Genomic DNA, 22,345 nt, shown 5'->3' with positions numbered 1-22,345 from the left:
TGGAGCACGATCACCATATTATGGGACGATCGCCAAGGGCCCACATGCCCTTACGCTGTACTAGTGGCTAGAAGCAACATAACAAACTTTAGGCTGGACTAGTGCCTAGTTGATGGAACAGCCTTGCGGTTCACCGTGCTTCCAAAGTGATTCTTTTTACGAAAATGAACACCCTGTGTGCCATAATGGAACAGCGCGTGACCCAAGATGAAACGGAACAGTTATTGAGGATACAGATAAAAGAAAATATATGTCTTCCGGAGTTCATATGAATATTCTCTAAACATTTGATGCCAAATAAATGTACTTTACCAAATGTACTGTGTTGCTGTTTCATTGTAAAGTACAGTTTCATATTCCGAATTGTGGCGCGCTGTGTTGTGAGTTGATCTGTGTTGGTTTCCGGGTTCTGTGTGGAGTCGCGCAGAAGACGACTGGGCGCGTTTGCCTACGCAGCACAGTAACGTCACGGGGAGAGGCGGGGAATATGAATGTTTTGATAATGTCAGGCTCAGGGGCGGGGGACTTGATTTAGTGCCGCAAAAGCAGGTGAGCCAGGGCGATCGGGGAAAAGATAGGATTATCAGAAAATGGCGGCTCCCAGGTGCTTGTTTTCGCGTGCGTTTAATGGACGAAAACTCGGGTAAGGTCCATAGGAAAGTTTTCTAAAATCGAGCCACTTAGCCTTAAAAAAACATGGCCGACCCATAGGGACAATAACATTTTTTACTAGAGTATGCCTTTAAGGAGATCAGAGTGATTGACAGTGTCAAAGGCAGCAGACAGATCAAGGATAATTACGATAGAGGATACGTTAGAGTCCTTAGCAGAGGTGATGAAGCTGGACACATTCATGAGAACAGTTTCCGTGGAGTGACAGGAGCAGAAACCTGCTTATCAGTGTCAAGATCACGTCTTACTGTCTTACCTGTATTGGAAGATATGGAGGTTGAAAACTGGTTTCCAGCCTGCCCAGGGGGCACAGAGCCAGGATGCAGGGGAAAACCATGTCAGGGTTAAAAACCTGGTTAGAGAGAAGTGCAGAGAATCCTTATGCTTGAAGATGTGTACCTGATGTGAGGAGCAGCTACAGTGGCAAGGCAGTAGGAAGATTGAAGAAGGAAAGTCTCAGAGGTATGCACACGGAAATCAAAGGATTTGGTTGCAAGGAGCGAGGGGAACAGAAAGCATGAGTGAGGAGGAGCAAGGGCCAGGATATGATATGATATGATATGATATGGTATTTGTAACGCGCCTATACACAAGTGTTTCAAGGCGCGACGAGGCAGGGAGGGGGGGACAAGGGGAGACAGACAACGATCCTACTAGGCCAGGTGTCATTCAGATCGCGCAAGTGCAGGGGTAGGGGAGGGGGAAAAAGTGCAAGGGGAAGGGGAGGGGGAAAAGTGCAGTACAAGGTAAGTGGCGTACGTAATAAATAAATAAATAGGGCCAGCTGGTGGCAAGTGTGAGGTAAGTGCAGAACAAGTGCTGGGGGAGGGGGGGGCTGTAGGGATACAGAGACAGTCCCGCAGTGCAAAGGGGTTCCAGGGCATCAGTGCAAGTGGAGAGTGGCAGGGCCCAGGACCGAGGCCGTTTAGAGTGGTCCAGTTGCAGGATCAGTGCAGTTTCAGTGAAAATTAATTAGCAGTTCAGCAGGGGAGAGGGAGAGGGAAAGCAGAAGCAAAGAGGAAGGTTTTGAGGTGCTTCCGGAACCGGAGATGGTTCTCCTCAAGTTTCAGGGAGGCAGGAAGACTGTTCCAGAGGGAGGCCCCTGCCGCGGAGAGAGATCTACCCCCAGCTCGTTGCTTCGAGAAGCGGCTAACCCTGAGGGAGTTGGAGGCGGATGAGCGAAGGGCTCGGGAAGGAAGATATTTGGGAAGAGAGAGTTGAAGGTATTTAGGACCCAGGCCCCAGAAGGCCTTGTGGACAATGCAGAGGGTTTTGAACTTTATCCTCGCAGCCACTGGGAGCCAGTGTAGAGATTTCAGTCCTGGAGAGATACGGTCCCCGGGCTTGAGGCCAAGGACAAGTCTCGCAGTTCTGTTCTGGATGAGTTGCAGAGGGCGGAGAGTGGAGGCAGGCAGATTAAGATAGAGGCTGTTACAGTAGTCCAGCTTCGAGAGAACCAGGGCTCGGGAGACAGTGAGCTTCTGGGGGAAGGAGAGGAAGGGAAGAATACCTCTGAGGAGGTGCAGCTGGTAGTGTGACCTCTTGGCGACGTCAGAAATATGAGGAGAGAAGGAGAGTGTGGAGTCGAAGATGACCCCAAGGTTTTTTGCCTTGCAGGTAGGAGCAGGGAGGGGGCCAAGGGAGGCAGGCCAGAGAGCTACAGGGAAGGAGGGAGTGGGAGTACCGATGAGTAGAATCTCAGTCTTACTGGCATTAAGGCAGAGGTCATTGGCGGCACACCATTCTTGGATAGTAGACAGACAGTCAGAGATGAGGGAAGGAGAGGGGGAGGCTGAGGGTAGCCTGAAAATGAGCTGGGTATCGTCCGCATAGCACTGGAAATTAGGGCAGAGAGCGGCGATGCGGTGGGCAAGGAGTGCCAGATACTGGTTGAACAGCCAGGGAGAGAGATTAGATTAGAAGGTTATAGATGTTTAAGAAATTGGTAAAATGGTTGAGCACAACACTTTTAAGTACTTTAGAGTAGTGTGGAAGCAGAGACACAGGGTGAAATGTAGTCAGTAGGTGCTGTTCAGCCCCTTACTTTTTTAGAAGAGGGATGACCGTGGCTGTTTTGAAAACAGAGGTAATGCAACCAGAGTCGAAGGACAGGTGGAAGAGTGCAGCTAGGTGAGAGGCCACTAAAGGGGCAATCGGTTTGACTAGCTGAGGAGCAAGAGGTTCTGATGGGGCACAAGAGGGGTTACCCTTCGTCAGTAGAGCTAGCAGTCGTCAGTATTAGTGTGACTAAAGTGGGAGATAGAGTCAGTGGATGATGGTGTAATAGGCAGAGTGTAAAATGGAGGAGGAGGGATTGTGAGGACAGTCAGGAGGGAGTCCCTAATTTTGGAAATGTTTGCAGCAAAGTATTCAGCTAGGTCATTAGCTGTGAGAGTAGAGTTGATAGTCATAGACTTAGGGGGTGTGAGGAGTGCGTTTAGGGTGCTCTGTAGCCGGTGAGGATGGTTGGAGTGAGAGTGAATGAGGGTTAGGTAGAATTCCCTTTTCGCTCTATCAACAGTGGACTTGAGGGGGTGCTGTTGAGCAGCCAGCGCATGCAGATGTGAGCTTCTGCTGCTCTGCCGGGGCTGCTGCAATACGAACATAAAATCCTGTTTGCTGCTTGGTTTCCCCAGCAGTTATAACAATGGGTCTGCAGAGCTCCTCTGCTACTTCCCGCAGAAAAAACAGTGAGAATCGGAGTAGCAGTACCCAGGGTCGGGTTGACTCCACAGTCCATGCGGAAACCACCCTCCATCTTGGCATCCTGGTGAAGGTGGGTGAAAGGCGCTAAACAGCGGGAGCAAACTCGGGACCCAGTGATAACCCGCAGCAAGCAGCAGTCGGGACAGCCAGACACACATGAGGGACGAAACCCGAGGGGTGACCCGACCCTACGGATCAAGTTGCTCTGTGTGTCCGTACACCTGGAGGTAAGCCGGGCTGCCGGTAGTGGTGGAGGAGGCTGCGCGCGACCTGCAAGAACCAGAAGTGGGAACCACCGGACAGCCCCTACCGCAAGCACCATCAACACAAATAAGGAGTTGTCCAACACAAATCCGGCCCTAAGGCAGTGAGTTAAGCGAGTCCAGACAGACCAGTGGGGAATACACTGGCGTGCAGTGACTGTGAGGCCCAGAGTGCGAGGTGGGGGTGGTCCCCCCCACCCCCCACCAGCCCCAGCTTCAGGAGAACAACAGATCCGGCTCTTTGGGCAGAAGGAGCATTATGTGAATCGTCTGATAGTGTCTGGAGTGCCCGGCAAAAGAGAAGATACACGCCTGTGGGACCAATTGGGGGCAGTGGTGTGGCTCTGTGGGAGCACCGACCATCAGCCACTCAAACACCCTGGGCTGCACCTCCTTGTACACAGTGACCCCTGGTTTCCATTGTACAGAGCGGAGACTGATTCCATTTAGACCCCCTGCCTCTGGCTGCAGGAGAACAGCAGATCTGGCTCCTTGTGCAGGGCGGAAGGAGACCCGTGGGACAGAGTCTGGAGTACCCGGCGAAGAGAAGATACAGGCCTCTGGGACCAATCAGGGGCAGTGGCATGGCTCTGTGTGAGTGCCGACCATCAGCCACACAAACACCCTGGGGTGCGCTTCCCTGCACACAATGACCCTGGTGCCCATTGTACAGTCCGGGAAAGCGAGGACCAATCCCATCTAGGCTTGCCACGCACACACAGGCCCAGAGAAGAAGCCCTACACCTCGCCCCTGGATCCGGAGACCCTTGCCGGCTTACCCTTTCCCCCCTCTCCCTCTGGCACATAGGGAGGGCTGACAATTCACCGAGAACAGAGGGGGCCAGTAGGACTGAGAGTGGTGACTATACGCTCCTGGGACCAATGACTCACACAGCTATGGTAAAAGACACGCCCCGAAAAGGGACCATGCAGAACAAAATAGACCGCTATGCGACACCCTCTTCCTCGGCACGGGAGAAGATGGCTGTGGATGGGGAATGTGCAGGAGCGGGGCAGATAATATTGCTCACAGACATTATGGCCGCCATCGGTGAATCTAGGTCATCGTTGAAACCAAAATTGACGGCCTGGCTTCTGAAGTCTCCTTCCTACGCCAAGACCTATGCAACTTGACCTTGCGGGTGGAAGAGACGGAACAGCGTATATCGGACAATGTGGATGCGCTAAAGAAGATGGAGGAACGGCTGACATCAGTGTCTCAGAAACTAACTACCTTACAAAACCAGAGGGAGGACAATAAAGGCAGGTCCCGCTGCAATAACCTCCTTCTACTCGTACTCCCAGAATAGGAGGAAGGACACTCTATGGAATTATTTTTGGAATACTGGCTATTGGACCTTATGGCACCCAATAAACCTTCAAACTTCTTTTCAATTGAACGGGCCCACAGAATCCCAATGGGCTGACCTATTCCATGCGCCCCGCCACGCACAGTGATAGCGCGTCTCCTGAACTATAGGGACGGGGGCACGCTCCTACATGTGGCATGGGTGACAGGCCCGATAACCTACAATGGCAACCGAATTGGCCTCTTCCCACACTACACAAGGGAAGTACAAAGATCACAGCAGTGCTTTGACTCTGTAAAGAAGAAGCTAATGTCCCTGAACATTAAATACGCACTTTTCTTTCCAGCTATACTCAAACTCTATCACAATACTACGGAACATGTGTTTCACAGCCCCAAAGAGGTCTGGGACTGGCTGGAGACATACATTCTCTCTGGCCCGTGCCCGGAAATATCAAAGGATCACCCAGTCTGGGGAGACATCACACCCTGCATTTCCAGCAGAGCCGGGGAACCATGTGTCGTCAAGATGGACAGTGGAAATTTAGGGAGTAGAAAAGTAGGTTGACTGCACAGATGTGCAACATTGACACGCTGATACGAATTTGAAAAATTTGCTTGACAAGGCTTCTGGGACCCAAGACTGCTACTATGTGGAATCCTCCAAGCAGCAGCCCTCGACGGGGGACACTGAAGAGCTGTCTTTCTTACAGTTCAGCTTGGTTGGTCGCTTAACTTACCGGGGAGGCGGGGTGGATGGCGAGGACATACACTGCACCGACTGGCAGAGGTTGTGTGGGCTGCCACGGGATCTCTGGGAATAGGGAGATGGATACTGACTCACAGGGCACAAGTGACACATCTCCGGGGATCCAATTACACATACTGGAGGGGTATCTCTGTTGACATGGAACGTCAATGGTCTAGGCTCCAGCATTAAATGGAGATTAGTACTCCAGTTCCTCAGCAGATACTCACCGGACATTGCCCTCCTAACAGAAACACATTTGGTCATCACAGAATGCAGGTTCTTCAAGAGGTCCAACTATGCACTGGCCTATCACGCAGGGTTCTCGAGGGGCAAAGGGGACAATGGTTCTAATACACAAGAGGGTACCATTCCTATTGAGGGTGGTACAGGAGGACCCGAGAGGGCGATTCATGGTGGTAATTGGGGAAATGTGGGGGAACAGTTGGGGCATTATGGCAGTATACGCACTCTCGCCGCTCACGCTTCAACTCCTGAATGAGCTCCAGTTTTCAATACTCACTGAACAAGCGGACATGTGGGTGCTGGGGGCGGGTTTCAACAAAGTCATGGAAGTGGGTAGTGACAGATCACACACGGGCAACAGAAACCCTGACCTGACCGAGCTACACTCCTTCACGATGGCACTTGAATTGGTGGACGCATGGAGGGCACTGCATGGGGCAGAATCTGGGTTCTCGTTCTTCTCCAATGCACACAAGTCTCTGTCCAGGATAGACTATTTCTTTCTCCCACAGTGCATGTCACATAAACTACTGTCTGCGACATTCTTGGCTAGAGGTATATCAGACCACTCCCCACTACTGATGATATTAAAAGATGGACAAACAAAGCCTAGTACAGCCTGGTATCTCTATGTGTACTATGTGGGTATGCCGTAGGTGCTGGAGGGTCTAACCAGTAAGACGGCAGGATATTTTACTTTAAATGAGGGCTCAGTTGATAGCCCAATCACACTATGGGAAGGCTACAAGCCAGTACTTCGAGGGGATGCTCTCTCCCTTGTGGCAGCTCACCGCCGGCACCATGCCCGGGCAATAGAGGAGGCAGAGGAGCCGGTATCTAGGAAGGAGGAAGAGTTCCTCGAGTCGGGGTCCTGGACTCCACAAGAAGTCCTAGTCTCAGCGCACAAGGCCCTACAAATGTGGCACTAGACAATGCGAGGGCGGCCCACTGGACGGTGCATAGCCAAATACATGAAACGGGAGACAAGGCTGGGAAAACCCTGGCTTGGCTGGAAAGGCAGGACAGGTGCAAGGGACAACTACAGGCCATACAAGACGCCGGGGGGGGGTAATAACGGAAGACTCAGATATCGCTGGGGCATTCGCAACCTTTTATAAGGACCTTTACTCCCGCCCAGGCGCTGCCACTTGAGAAGAACATGATATGATATGATATGACATTTTATTTGTGTTGTGCTCATACACACGTGTTTCAGAGCGCGAAATACAGGACAGGTCAAATATCCTCGACTCTTTAATGATCCCCCGCCTCTCAGAACAACAGACACTGGATCTCGAGGCCGAAATCACAGTGGAGGAGGTGGCAGTAGCACTGTCCCAGCTACAGTCCGGCAAGACCCCGGGACCCAACGGTTTTCTGGTGGAAACCTGGAAATGACTGGTTTAACCAGTGATAAGAGCATGTGCACTGTATGTTCGTACAAAGTAGAAAGAACAGACAACTCCCCCCAGACCTCAGGAAAGCATGCATTGTGGTGATCTCCAAACTCAGGAAACCACCAGACCTCTGTGCCTCCTATACGCCGATATCGCTAATTAATGGAGCGACCAAAGTGCTGGATACTAGGCGTGATAGACTCCCTGATACACCCAGACCAATGCAGAGCCATGCCCTCCAGTTCCACTCAGATGAATTTACGCAGGGTGCAGTTTGCCACTGACCAGGCTTCGGCGATATCGGACCCACTAGCGCTCTTAGCCGTGGACTTTGAGAAGGCATTCGACTTGGTAGGGTGGGACGCCTTATGTGCCATCATGGGCTGTATGGTATTCGGGGACAGTTTCATGTATTGGGTCAGACTACTGTCCGATTCCCCGGAAGCAGTGGTGCGGGTAAACAGGGGGTTCTTTAGGGCTATCACATTGTGGCGGGGGACCAGGCAGGGCTCCCCCTTCTCTCCCCTGCTGTTTACGCTTGCCATAGAGCCGCTGGCGATAAGACTCAGGACGGCAGAGGAAGGGTCGGGATTCATATGGCCGTTGGGGGGCACGTCTCGCTCTATGCAGATGATCTCCTTATCTTTATAAGTATTCCTGTGACTTCCTGCCCTGAGGTGACACGTATCCTCACAGAATACCTGCGGTTCTGTTGGCTAGATTGAGCAAACAAAAGACAGTCCTTTTTCCTCTTTAGGGGGAGATGGAGCGGTCCCTAGACAGTGAGCCTCATTACGAGTTTGGAGGTAGCCATGCCGTCATTACCAGCATGGCTACCTCCAAACTCGGGTCCAGTTCCCGCTAAAGGGGACTTACCGGGCCATTCCGACCTTGGAGGGCCTGGTAATTCCCTTTCGCGGGACCCTGACCCGGTACATCCCCATTCCCATTTGAGCCCCCATAGGGCTCAATGGGAATGGGGAGGATGCTAACAACGAGCCTGTTAACAACAGCCTGTTGTTAGCATCCTGGTCTGCTAGCGGGTCCCGCTTTGCACGTTTGGTCTAGCCAGGCGTACAGAGCGGGACCCGCAGCAGAACTTGTAATGTGGCGCCCCAGAATGAACGGTGCCGGTCCCTTACCGGCACCGTTCATTCCATGGCCGCCACAGTCCGAATGAGGCCCAGTGTCTATACTCAATCTTGGTCTCTGGTTTTGAATATTTAGGCATCCGAAGAAGCCCAGACCCGGATTACTTCCTACGTCTCAACTTGCAACCGGTGATACATTTGCGGCTGATGTGGTCCACTGGCAAGCACTCCCACTAACGCTGAGGGGCAAGGCGGCCCTCTTTTAGATGCTGATGCTCCCTAGCTTCCTCTACATCCTCCAGAACACCACACTTTCCGTCCCCAAGGCGATCTTTGCATCTATTGTAGATATCCTCCGGGGCTACTCTCGGGGGGAAACAACCCTGCATTGCTCTAAAAAACCCTTCAACGCTCAGTTTGGGAGGGCGGGGATTGGTCTACCCTGCCTCTGCACCTGTTACTGGGGTGACACATTGGGGGTGGTGAATGACTGGCTCCATGCTGACCCGGGGCTCCCTCACATAGGGGGGGAGAAGGAGATTGGGACAAAACAAACCCCTGCACGTACTATATGGAGATGGGATGGGGACTGCGAAACTCCCGGTGATGACGCAACACATCCGTCAAACCTGGGTAGAAGCCCATCACCACATAGGTTGGGATGGGATACTAACACTGGACCAGCCCCTCTGGAACAATAGGCATATCCCAGAGGTCTTGAAAATGGGTCACTTTGTGAACTGGGAGACACAAGGGATTTGCATCCTTGTGGACGTAGTGCAAGTGGGACGTCTTCTGGCATTTGGGGCCCTACAGTAGAAATTTAAGCTGCCCAGTAAGGACTATTACAGACACCTGCAATTAACACATGCCATTGGCTCTCAGTTTCCTGTAGTGGAGGAGTCCCGAAATGCTCCCCCCTGGAAGCTAATATCCTCCCAGAACGAATTACAACTAAAGTTACCTCCACATTATAGCGGTCCTCACGGCCTTCGGGGCCCAGGAGTTGTCCCTATTTAAAGAAAAATAAGAGAGAGAGGTGGGTACACTGGATTCTGTGGAGTGGGTGGAAGCACTGATGTTCCCACAAGACATTGGAATAGACGCCAGGCTTCGCTTAATCCAGTACAAAATACTGCATCAGGCATATTACTCCCGCGCAGTGATGGCACGATGGGGGGTGGAGGACAGCAGGGTTTGCCTGAAATGCGGGAGGGCGGAGGGTACCTTCTTCCACATGGTGTGGAGCTGTGACTTAATCCAGGACTTTTGGCAGAAGTGCATCCGCAAGACAGCTGGAGTGTTGGGGTCTTCAGTTCCGCAGGACACGAAACTGGTGATACTGGGAATCTGGGGGAAGGTGGAATTCACCAGACATAAGAAGACATTCCTTGCTGTGACACTGGGGCTGGGGAAGAGGCTCAAAGCTGCAACATGGGGCTCAGCAGAAAGACTAAGCCTCAGCCGCTGGGCCAGTGAGGTGGACTGATGCATGTCCCTAGAAAAACGAATATACAATTGCAGGGATTGCCCCAGGAAGTTTCAGAAGGTCTGGGGGAGAAGGACAGGAACTGTGTTAGAATTTAAAAATGTACTGCCGTAGTGAGTGGTTATCGCTCCATGCATCAAAGGAACTGTGGCCTGGCGCTATCCTTCCCTGCTAACCCGGGATATCTATGTATTCTATGCATTGAATTATAATACTGATATAATGTAACCAAGCGTTAACGACCATTGTTGTTTCTTATTTGGTTTTATGGAAAACAATAAACAGATTTTTTTTTTAAAAGAGTGGACTTCAGAGAGTTCGGGGCAGAGAGGTAGAGTTGCATATCGGCATGCGTGTGGGTCCGCCTCCATTTGAGTAACATCCAACGCATGTCTGTGTGGAGAGAGCGTATGAATGCGGTGACCCATGGCCGAGGATTCTGAGACTTAGGGGTGAAAGAAAGTAGTGGGAAGTGAGAGGAGAATGGGTTATATAATTGGGATTGGAAACTGGAGAAGGCAGTGTTGGTGGAAGAAGCATTGGGTGAGAAGGGGGAGAGTGAGAACTGTAGGTCATAGGGAAAGGGGGAAATGGCAGAAGATTTAAATTTCATTTTAGTAATAGATGAAGCAAGTGGTGAGGGAAGGTCAGAGTGTGAAAAAGGAAATGGTGGTGGAAACAATTGAGTGATTAGATATGAATGGTGTGACAGTAGTATTAGTGGCTGAGATAGAGAGGTGTAGATGAATAAGAGATCCAGAGAGTTACCCCTGGTGTGGGTAGGTAGGTTATGGATATAGTGGAGAGCGTGGTCACTAAGAAATGACTGAAGTTCAGATTTCTAAGAAGTGGTTGGGGCGGAAAGGTTACATTAACCTAAGAGAATTAGGTGATGTTTCTGGAAAGAGAATCAAGGAGTTGGCCAAGATCTTCAAAGAATAGTCCAGTGGGACTAGGAGGGTGATAGATGGAGATCAAGTGAACAATGTAAAGCTGAGCCATAGTATTGATGGTGAATTCAAATGAGGTAGGAGAGGACATGGCATTGGAAATTTGTGAGGCATTGAGGTGGGAAGAGAGTGGGTGTCCGACAGCTGCACCTCTGCCAGTCAGTCAAGCAGAGTGAATGAAGGATAGTTTGGAGACGTGCAGGGCCGCCCGAGTGGCAGTGTCAGATGGAGAAATCCAGGTTACAGTGATCGGAAGAAGGTCTCGGAAGGAGAGCTTTAGTGAAAGTAGTTGTTGATAAAGGAAGTTTTGTTGCATACAGACTGATAATTTCAGAGTGTAACGTTCAGTTGATTAGGTAAGGAAGAGTAGAGAAGTTGAGTCTCGGAGGAAGAGAGGCATGGTGGATTAGGTGTTCGAGGAGGTATGGTTAGCTTTCGGCTTTGTTTGTTGGAAGAAGGTGGAAGAGGGATGGAGTAGTGGGAGTTTCAAGTTGTGGGTTTTAGAATAGGGATAGGAAAGGAGGAAGTTGTAGCGTTATTGGGCAAAGCGTAGGAAGAGGCGAGTAGGAGTGAATGCATTATAGGTGAGAATCACACTGTGGAGAGACAGTGCAGTAATTATGAAGCTGGGGTACTCACAGGTGCAGGAGTATGCAAATAGTTGTTTTAGTGGAGGGTTGGAGTTACATTTGAATGTTGTTTGTGTGCTGTATGCAAAGCATTTTTGTGACAACCTGTGGCAAGCATGGGAGCGCAGAATTAAATAGAGATGGATATATTAGCATCCCTTAACTCTGTCTTCCCTTTGCTCTGGACGCCCTGCCGAATGGACGCACAAAGGACAGCGCTTATATACCCAAAGTAACTGGAAGTAACTTTGTCAGAGGTCACAGGGTCAGTCCCTAAATCAGTTCTGGATGCTTCTTTTGGGTCTCATGACCTCTGCAGGCAGCCTCAGTCAGATGGAAAGAGGGATTCAGGTGGTGTCGGGGTGAGCTCTGTGTTGCTTCCTGCCCAGTTGAAGAGAAAGACCTTCCAAATATTGGGGTTTTGGGGTCAGAAGTCCCAGGGGCAGTCCCTAGATCGATCATGGATGCTTAATTTTGGTCTCCTGACCTCTGCGGTACTGTATATAGACCACGCCTGAGGGTTGACGTACAACTAATGTAAACCTGTCTTCGATTACATAGTTGCATGCTTCTATGTTTATGGTGAATGGGTATGAAGCGGATATGATTCAGTAACCATTTAAATAACAGCAGAGGGGAGACAGTTTCTTAGGAAGAGTTTGGGTATTCTGCCTTCTGTCCTCGAGTACAGCAGAGCAAACAAGCTGACGGCTGGAAGGTTTAGAATTAATCTCAACCTCTGGCATTGCTTTGGGCAACCCTCCAGTCCATTGTTCTTTGTTTGCCAAGCCATTACAAAACGGGAAAGACCAAATGCAAATCAGGCTTGGTCGCATCCCAAAAGGGGCAGTCCTGCCCGAACTGCTTGGTCACATCCCTTCTGCGTGAGACCACAAGCATCCTCAGACATGTTTCAGCCTTGTTGGGCCTCCTCATTGAGGAGTAGCTTGGGTCTCTAGGCCCAGCAGGCTCAGGACCCACGTCTCGGTATACCCGTCCCACTCGGGGTGACTACAGAAAAACAAAAGAGGTGATGGTTGGGAGGTTTAGAATTAATCTTAACCTCTGGCATTGCTCTGGGAACCCTCCAGACCTCAAGAGGTTACCTCTTTTCTCTTGTGTTCTGTCCTCGAGTTTTATGCTTTGGAGCGCTATTTAGTTTGTTCCCCGTAATAGGCGATGAAGAGATGTTGCCTAATGTTTCTCGTTTTAATTCGTTTCCTGTGTAGAATGGAACATCAGAAAACACATATTTAATTCATTTTAAGCATAAGCCCTTGGAATGTTGTCATTGTACATAAGCGGGTTATTATGAACAAAGTAGGACTCGTTAGTCTTTTCCTAATACTATGAATGTTTTTATTCCATTTTAACTGTCCCAAACATTTTTGAAAAACTCGTGCAAAATGTGTTTATGTGACGTCACAGAGTACAGTCTTGTTAAGTGCAGTAACTGCTCCTTAAAGGCTGACTATAGGGTAATGCGAAGAACTCGACATTTGGGATTCTTGACGAGCCGGAATATTATTGCTGTGCAGAACGGGGAGTCCTGACGCACAATACAAGGCTCATAAAAGGCCACTAGTCTCAGTCAAATGTTATGTTAATATGTTGCGTTTCCTTAGGCAGCACTGCATGCCCAGCAATGTCCATTCTTGCTTTTTGAACCCTCAGAATGAATGACCTTTAGGGTGGATAATTCAGTTGCAGTTCCAGTCTTTTGGGTTCTCCTGGAATCAAATGAAATGTTCCTGATTAGACAAAATGGCATACATTGGAATGAGGGTGTTTGACTCTCTGAACATGTGTCTTATGAAGCAGATGGGCAAATATTTTTTTCTGTTTTACCAGTTGGTTAAACTTGCTTCATGCGTTATGTATAACTTTACAGAATTTCATCGTGTGAGCATGACTGTTACAGCCTCATTAAGTGGTGAGTTAAAGTTCTCCAGCAGTGTAAGTGTATTCACCAGAAAATGCGAATCTTTCTTTTATCTTCTCCATGTGGTGGGGTGCATTTGTTTTATCTCTTTATCAACATTGGTGGAGGCCAAAACCCTTGCTGTGTTCTCATACCGTCAGTTCATTTTATAGCTCTGCCCATGTATGTACTGATGCATGTTGGAATCATAGAAGTGGTAGAGAAGGTAGGCCTTGTGTCATTTTAACTCTTGCAGCAAGAGTTGTTCATTGATGGACTTAATGTTACTAAACCAAACATTCGTGAAAAGAATCCATGTATTTATTTAACGGTTTTGTGAAGCATGAAACATAGCTTTTCGGCTTCCTCTGTGGTATTGAGCAGGGATTGAAAGGAGGAAGCTCACGAGAATTGAACGTTTCCAAGCACCACTCTCAAATCATCCCCCTGCAGTGCACGGAGAACTAAAACACAGATCTCTCCAGATTGTTTGAGAGCAGAGCCGCAATTTGCAAGTCACACAGAGATTACAAGTTCTAGTGCTTGGGGACGTCTTATTATTGGTAATGACACTTTGGTGCTGGAAAAAAAGACGGTGATAATGCCGGTTTTAGTCGTCTCACCAGCCAATAGAAGCTTGGTCAATTAGTAGAAACAATTTGGTTTAGGAGAGGGACTCTTGCCCTTAGGCTGAGTAGAAACATCAGTCTCTCCAATCCTCTGCAGAACTTAAGAAAGTTAGCCAGTGTTCTTAAAAGTAGTGGTGAGGCATGGCAGTTTGTACTACTAACCATTTCTGTTAGATGAAATTGCACACAAACTGCACTTCTTGAATGCATCTGTTGTGAAAGCAGTATGACTTAATTCAGAAGATTAATGTTGATTGCTGCGGGATATAGTTATTTACAGAATGATTTTGCGCATTGCAGTCAGTAGCCTAAATGATAAATGATTTTTTATTAAAATAGGTTTCTGTATTTTAAATATTCTGTGAGAGATATTTTTTTCGAAGCATATTTTCATAACCTTCTCTGTCTTTCACAGGCACGCTCCCACCCCTCATCTCTATTCTACTGTGGATTGCCCTGGCAGTCTGCACAGCCATGCTGTTCTTGTTTCCCAAGCCTTTTGGTATTCGTCCATTTTTGGTATCCGTAATGCTCAGGTCAATATACACGATAGGCCTCGGGCCTACACTAATTCTTCTTGGTGCTGCTAATGTAAGTACAAAACTAATTACAAATACTCTGTTGTGTGGTGATGATAGAAAGCTAATCATCTCTCCAATGGACCTTAATGTAAAATCAGCAATTGTGTTAATTTTTAGTCCCTGTTATGATAGGTTACAGTAACGTATTATTTAAACATTTTCGTCACTGCAGGTTATGTATTAATTAGATGCTTTTCCCCTATGATCATCTCATTACAGATTCCGTCAGGTGTAGCATTTATCTGATGTACGTGTGAGTCTATTTACTTTACAAATGCACAGTTGTCTATATTTAAAATAAAATCTCATGAACAGAAGCCAAGGATCTACATATGTAGATAACAGAAGCAGGAACAATTGTTTACCAATCGTTGGCAAAGCTAACTGTTCCGAGAAGCGAGGGCCTCGGCTCTGGCTGTGGGCCATTAACAACCATGTCAGCCCTCGTGAGTGGGCATGAAAGCCAGCCGCACCTCGGTTCATCCGGGCTTTCATTATTTTTTGTCAGGTGATCAGCGCTGCTTCCGCAGCTGATCTCCAGAGAAAAAAGAAAAAAAAGAAAAACAAGATGGCCACCACCATATGGCCTCATCATGAGTTGGGCGGTGTGGTAAAAATTCGGCAGTAATAGCATTACCAACTATGAGCTGGGTGGAAAGTTGGAGGTTTCACCTCCAGCTCTGAGCTGGAGGTAAATCTGCTGACTTTTGGCCCATTTTGGGCACAATCACTGCAGCGGAATTACCACTGCAGTAATTGCGCTGAAAATGCCCCATTGAGTTAAATGGACTCCAAAAAATGGGGACTTACACCGCCACTGTGACTTGTAATTCAGCACTAATACCGCCGGTCCAAGTGGCCGTAAGGGAATTGCATTGGCGTGGTGTTCAGGCAGATTTACCGCTGGGATACTTCCCAATTCATGATGAGGCCCTAAAGCCTGTTTCTAAGTCCATGGCGGTGGGCGGTGGCAGGAGGAGCACCTGGACCAGTGCACCGAGCTCCGGTCCCACAGGTACGTGGGGATGGAGCGAGGGGGATGGCAAAGGGGATCGGGCGATTTTCGGGTGGAGGGTGGGAATAGGGAGGCAACATGGAGAAGCTACCTGTTGTCCCGCTCATTAACAACAACAAAAAATGGCGCCACTTGGGGAAGGGCCTCTGGTGACTAGGACAGCAGGCTGAGAATGCCTATTCTTGCCCGCTGTTCCAGCTGAGGGCCCTTCATAGGGTGCGAATACAGCATACAGCTTATCTGTACAAAGAGTCCCTCTATTTTAGGTTCATATATTACTTTTACGGAAACTCCTATCACTCCCTACCTTTTGACTAACCCTCAATAGCAAATATCCAGTTATCAGTGATAAGGGCATAGCAGCTTATTTGGGGGTTTACAAATTAACCACAATTTCGTTTACATTTCTGTTACATTTCTGTAACATTTCTGTATTAAAACTGTAATAAAATGTCTCTGTTGTCAACCGAGGCTGCCCATGTTCTGCATGTGTAAATTTAGCGTTCACTCACATGTTTAAATCATGAAATGCCATCCGCTTTTCACCATATATCGATGTATTACATTGCTTCTTTTAGTGGTTCTTAATTTATATTTAGTCAAATGAATGTCTGCGAACTGTACCGGTCCCCACCCGGCATCCTATAATAATCTAATCTGCTGTGAGCGGAACTGCCCTGGCGGTAATAAATCATACCACATCTCCCTCTGTGGCAGCAGCTGCAAACACCATGCAGCGCCCTTTGTCATGACGTAAGTGCACAACAGAGCTAGGCTTACTGTCCATGCATCAGCAAAATCATGTTTATGCACACACAACACAGGAGAAATTCAATGCATACCTACATTTTTTTATTTAGTCGCTTTGCATAGAAAAGCTTTTTTTAAATGGTTGTATTTTATGTTGAATGAATTAAAGGATAGAGGCGTTACCATATCAATATGTTTTGTATTTAAATGTAAATTGTGAAATGCATTGATCGCTACCTTTCAAACTGTGTACGAGCATCGCTTTACAAAAACATAACAGCTACCAATAACATTTTTGGGTATTTGCAATCAAAACAGCTACAAACACGAGGTCCAATGACATTATTAATTTTGCTTCTTTATATGATTGTTTCTCTTCATTGTCATTTTATTATTATTTTGTATTATTACTACAGTATTTATTGAGCGCGGACCTAGCTTTGCAAAGCAACGGAGCGTTTTACAATCATAGGGGGAAGAACACAGTGAAGGAAGCAGCGAAAAACGGAACAGAGAGCTAACAGGGGAGGGTGGGCAATTGGCAGCATGGGGGGAAGACAGTGGGGAGCATATAACTGAGTCTCAGGTAGGGTGGAGAATGCAGTGTGTGTGGACCTAAATGTTAAGGAGGAGCCATTCCATGAAGAGGAAGGTCTTAAACTCTTTCCTCTACTGAAGAAGTGATGGGGCAAGTATGATGTTGATGGGGATAAAATTCTAGTCTTGGAGCAGGCAGTCATTTAGTTTTAAGTATGGTTTGCTCCAAAAATGATTCAGGTGTTCCAGTTCTTATGCTGACTGTAAATCCAAGTACTCCTACGTCCCGTGTCCTTTCCTTCATACTTTTGGGACATTCCGTCCTGTGGGACGGGACCGGAGCACTTTTTGTAAAAAAGCATCAAATTGAAAAAATGTGTCCTTCTCTTTTTACGCAGGGTACCGCAAGGGGGTCATAACCCTGCCCTACTTAGCTCCACCCCATGCATCGCCCTCCAGTCCTTTTCTCCGCGGGGTCAGGGCTGGACGCACTTGCATCACCGGTAAGACCTTTTAGTTTTCCGGTTGTCCGTCTCTCCTGCTCCGGTTCTGCAGTCGCGTAGTCCTCCGTCTATGCCGGATCGTTTCTTTTCTCCGCTTAGAGTGTCTGGGACCGGATCACCGCTGGGACTTGTGTTTCTACTGCAACTCCCTTTCGGTCTGGGCACTTCAGCGTCGTCTTCGTCGGTGGGAGGAGATCTTCTAGAGAGTTCCTCCATCGCATTTTCAACTCTTCATCAACGGAAAGAAAAGACGCCCAGTAAGTTCCTTACTTTTCAGGGCACCCCGGCCAGGGGACTCCTTCCCGGGGTCCTCCATGTCGGGGAGGGGCTTCAAAAGCTCTGCTACCAGGGATTCTCCTGAGGTGCCTCGCAGGCCTAATAGGCTTGCCAGGGTTTTCTCTGAGGGTTCCCACGAGGGGCCTGCCGATACCAGATCATGATCCGAGGTTCACCAATCAGGTGTTAATAGCCAGCAAAGTTGTGTTGAGGCGTTGGGTACCGGAGTTCGCTCCAAGGTCTCCTTGTTTGGAGCTTCCCACACAGACACCAGGGTGCACCCTGAGGCCTCTGCTGAGGTTTTCCGTAGCGAACCATGGTTTGAGGCCCCTCTCGGGGGAGCTATAAAGACCAGACTCTGTTCCGAGGTTCCTCTTATCGAGGGTAAGGTGTGTACCAACAGAACTGAGAGACCTGTTAAGGTCTTGCATGTGAGGTGGATTCCTCAACTTTCCCGCACTCGCGGCTTTACCGGTTCTGTTGAGGGAGCACAGGGAGAGGTCACTGACTGTAACTCCTCTTTTACCGGCTTTGCCGAGGTTCCTCTTTTTGAAGCTAATTCAAGGGACAGGATGTCCAGTAAACATCCAAGACCCCATAGTACCGGCTCTGCTGAGGATCTTTGTATGAAGGCTAAAGTTTCTAAAGTTTCAATCAAGTCCCCTGACCAGTCTGTGGAGTCACCTACCTCATCTCCACATGTGACGCAGTTCTCCTCAGACGTTCACTAAATGGCGGGCCTTCCCGCGTGGTCTACGGTGGCCATTTTGGATTCTTTCCTCACACCCATGCTATGGACGGCGGGTGCTGGAAACCTTCTCTTTGGTGGACAACCTTTTCCACGCGACTCTTGGCAGCCCTCCTCACTACGTTTGTGGGCTTATGCCCTTCATTAGAGGCCTCTGCCCACTCCAGTGTCTAAGGTCTCGGCAGAGGATGCCTTTTTTGAGAAATGTCATAGTCTTATGAATGTATGATCCCATGAGGGAGTACTTTAAAGGACTCTTTTGGGAAATCTGCCCTCAGGTGCCGCATCCTGCCCCGACAGTTCCGGTCACGGCACCTGTCGCCCCGGCAGCGGCACCGCCTCTGCCTCCCGCCCACCCCAGCTCTTCCGCCTCTGCCTCCCTTGTCTACGGTTCACAAGACTCCAGCAGAGCGAGACATCAATTTGACGCCGGTCGCATCACAACCGGTGGATCTGGATGCACTAGATGACCCTCAGGCAGATCAGGATAGTGAGGACCAGCCCCGCTCTGTCCGAGCATTCCACGACCGGGTACTGGACATGATGTCACTCCTTGACATACCAGTACCTGAGGCACCCGCTACGCAGGAAGGGGTGCTTTCGGGGGCGCTAACCTTGTCTCCACAGGAACGTACCAGCCTGTTCCTTCAGAGGGATGTCCTGGCCGAGGCCTGCAAGGTCTGGGATAAACCCCACACTGGGCTGCACATAGATAAAAGAATTGATGCCCGTTACAGGCTTCACACCTCTGAGGAAGTAGCCTTGGCGTCATGGCCGCTCCCATCCTCGACGGTGGTAGCGGCCGCCACTCTGCAATCCCACCTGGCCTCTGCAACCTCCGCAGCTGTGGCTCAGGTTTTGTCCAAGGAAGACAAGTTGCTTGATTCCTTGGGCAAGAAGATTTTTGCCAACTCAGTCAGCGCTGCAATTGCGTCAGGACAACGCCAAGCTCATTTTGGCGGTGACGAATATGAAACTGTGGAGGGATTTGGCTGACTTCCAGGAGTTCATTCCTGTTGACAGGCTGGAAGACTTACGCCAGGGTGTTGGCACAGGATATGCTGGACGCTGCTGCGCACCATGTTGACAGCTCAGCTCGAGGCCTCATGCTGGGGGTGGATACCACTCGTCAAGCTTGGCTTCATGCAGCGAAGATTTCGAAGGAGGTCCAAGATAAAGTTCTGGACCTGCCTTTTGACAGCAAAGAGCTGTTTAATTCTTCAATGGATGATGAGCTTACAAAGACTAAGGCGAGCACGCAAATTGCCAAGTCTCTGTCGGTGCTAGTGAAGCCCCCAGTCAACGATCAGAGATCTGGATCCAGTCTCGGTCCTCCTAAGGCTTCAGAGGGTTCCAGGACCGCAGGTCTCGTAGGACCTATCTGCCGAGAGGTAACTCCCGTCAGAGACAGCAACAAGGTCGATTTTTCTCTCTGATCTTTTTTAAGATTTTTTTCAGCCGCCACTTCAGGGACAGGTAGTCTCTCCGCCAAAAAGTGTGCAAAATTATATTATTTGGCGCTCGCACGAGTCTCCACTGTGAGGACGAAACTCATCTCATCTGGAGGCGTGGCAAACCATCACCGAAGACCAGTGGGTTTTGTCCATCACTCGGGCGGGCTTCCGCTTTCCCCTCCCCCTCATCTCACCCTTCAGTCCTCCCTTTCAGCAGTCGGGGACGCCTTCACTCTGAACCGAGGTCCAGAAGTTTCTAGATCTCAAGGCGATGGAACCCGTTCCCCTAGTGGAACGACAGGAGGGCTTCTACTCTCATCTGTTTACGGTGCCCAAACCCAACCAGGCTGGCCTGCGCACCATCCTAGATCTTTCCCAGTTCAACCTTTCTCTTCCCCAAGAGAAATTCAAGATGATCACACCCTGCCAAATAAAGTCCTCTCTTCAGAAGGGCGACTGGCTCAGCGTTGTGGACCGTCTGAACACTTATATGCATATCCTGATCTGGAGCCTGCATCGGAAATATCGTCGGTTCTCCCTGGGAGACGAGCACTTCCAATTCTGAGTGCTCCCTTTTGGTCTCAGCTCAACGCTGTGTGTCTTCACAAAAATGATGTCGGTCATCGCGCTTTTCTACGGCTACACAGTATTCATGTGTATCCATATTTGAACGACCGGCTTCTGCGCAGTACTTGTCCAATGCAGGCCTTGAACAATCTTCAATCTCCCCTTCAGCTCCTGTTCGGTCTTGGGCTGTCGGTGAACTGGGCGAAATCCTCCATGACGATCTCTCAGGACCTGATGTTCTTGGGTTTCTGTTGCAACACGATCAACTGCAGGGTGTACTTGACTGTGGACAGGATGGCGGATCTGTTAACCACATGTCAAGTTTTAATTCGGTCAAAGAGCATGTCGACCTGGTGGTTCCAGAGGCTTCTAGGCCTCATGGCCTCGTGCGTGCTTGCTCTTCCCCTTGCTCGTCTCAAAATGCGACTCACTCAGGTGGCTCTTCGGAGTTCCTGGCTTCAGGCAGTGCACCCGGACACCAAAATGATTCTGGTCCCACCCTGCATGATGGCAGAACTCCTATGGTGGTCATCTTCCAGCAATCTGTCGGTGGGTGCTCCCTTTCAGGAGCCCTCCCCTTAAGCGACCATTATGACAGACTCCTCCCTTATCGGGTGGGGCGCGACGATGGATCATCTTCAGGTTTTTGACCTGTGGTCGCCACAGGACAGACAATTTCACATACATTATCTGGAGCTTCTGGCGATTTTCCTGGTGCTCAAAGCTTTCAAGCTAGTGATTGTGAACAAAGTGGTCCGTATCCGCACAGACAATGCGGTATCCATGTTTTACATCAACAAGCAGGGGGATACCATGTCACCTCCCCTTATAGATCTAGCCATTCGGATTTGGGAATGGACCATCCAGCACAGTGTTTGGCTGCTGGCGGGGCACATTCCGGGCCAACTGAATGTGACTACAGACTCTCTCAGCCGACAAGCAGGGGTCAGCTACGAGTGGGAACTAAACACATCGATCCTCTCCCACCTTTTTCGCCATTGGGGTACTCCAGAAGTGGACCTCTTTGCGACGTCCTCAAACAGGAAACTTCCTCTTTATGCTTCCAGGAACAAGCTCAAAGCTTCTTCCCTGGGGGATGCTCTCGAGATTCCGTGGCACAACATGAGGGCCTACGCCTTCCCGCCTCTTCCTCTGATTCACCGGGCACGATGCAAGATCAGGAAGACAACACATTGCACTCTCCTGTTCATAGCCCCTTTGGCGGCTAGCCAGATTCTGGTTTTTGGAGCTTCAGCATCTGTCAGTCTGCTTGCCGATCAGGCTTCCGCTGATTCCCGACCTGCTTCACCAGAGCGTTCAGCAGACGTGACACCCCTCCCCACAATCATTCAGCTTGGCGGCCTGGTGCCTGAGTTCAAATCTTTAGAAAGTTTCAACTTGTCCGCGGTTAATATGCGCATTATCCAGGCGGCTACAAAGCCTTCGACAAGGTCTCAGTATAGGAGAAAATGGCTCCGGTTCTGTCACTGGTGTTTAGCGAAGCAGCTGGACCCCAAAGAGGCTACCATTAACACGGTCCTGTCATTCGTTTCTCATCTGGCAACTTCAGGCATGCATGTCTTGTCCTGGAGAACTTATTTGTCGGCTATCGCTACTTACCTGTCCACGGACTCTTGCTCTTTTTCATTGACAAACCCTGTCATTAAAAGACACTTTGCAGGTCTATTGCATCTTTATCCACCTGTGTGCAACCCGCATCCAAAGTGGGAATTGAATGTGGTCCTCACTGCCATATGCCATAATCCTTTTGAGCCCATGGCTACGGTGGACCTGAAGTTCCTTTCATGCAAAATGGCTTTTGTGATTGCGGTGACTCTGGCAACGCGTGTAAGCGAGCTTCAGG

General features: G+C 49.3%; 1 protein-coding gene across 9 annotated transcripts in view; it reads left to right on the top strand.

Annotated features, from left to right (window-relative positions):
• ITPR2 (inositol 1,4,5-trisphosphate receptor type 2) overlaps positions 1-22,345 on the top strand; it is a 4,412,221-nt gene that overhangs the window by 3,919,310 nt on the left and 470,566 nt on the right. For all 9 annotated transcript variants that reach the window (XM_069628470.1, XM_069628469.1, XM_069628465.1 and 6 more), the window contains one exon: positions 14,466-14,641. In XM_069628470.1, coding sequence (XP_069484571.1) covers positions 14,466-14,641 — 176 coding nt within the window. The remainder of the gene's footprint in view (positions 1-14,465; positions 14,642-22,345) is intronic.

This window comes from Ambystoma mexicanum, chromosome 12 (genome assembly GCF_040938575.1).
Source record: "Ambystoma mexicanum isolate Mex_15411 chromosome 12, UKY_AmexF1_1, whole genome shotgun sequence".
NCBI lineage: Eukaryota > Metazoa > Chordata > Amphibia > Caudata > Ambystomatidae > Ambystoma > Ambystoma mexicanum.
The sequence above is the reverse complement of the archived record's forward strand: the minus strand, read 5'-3'. Positions and strand labels throughout refer to the sequence as shown.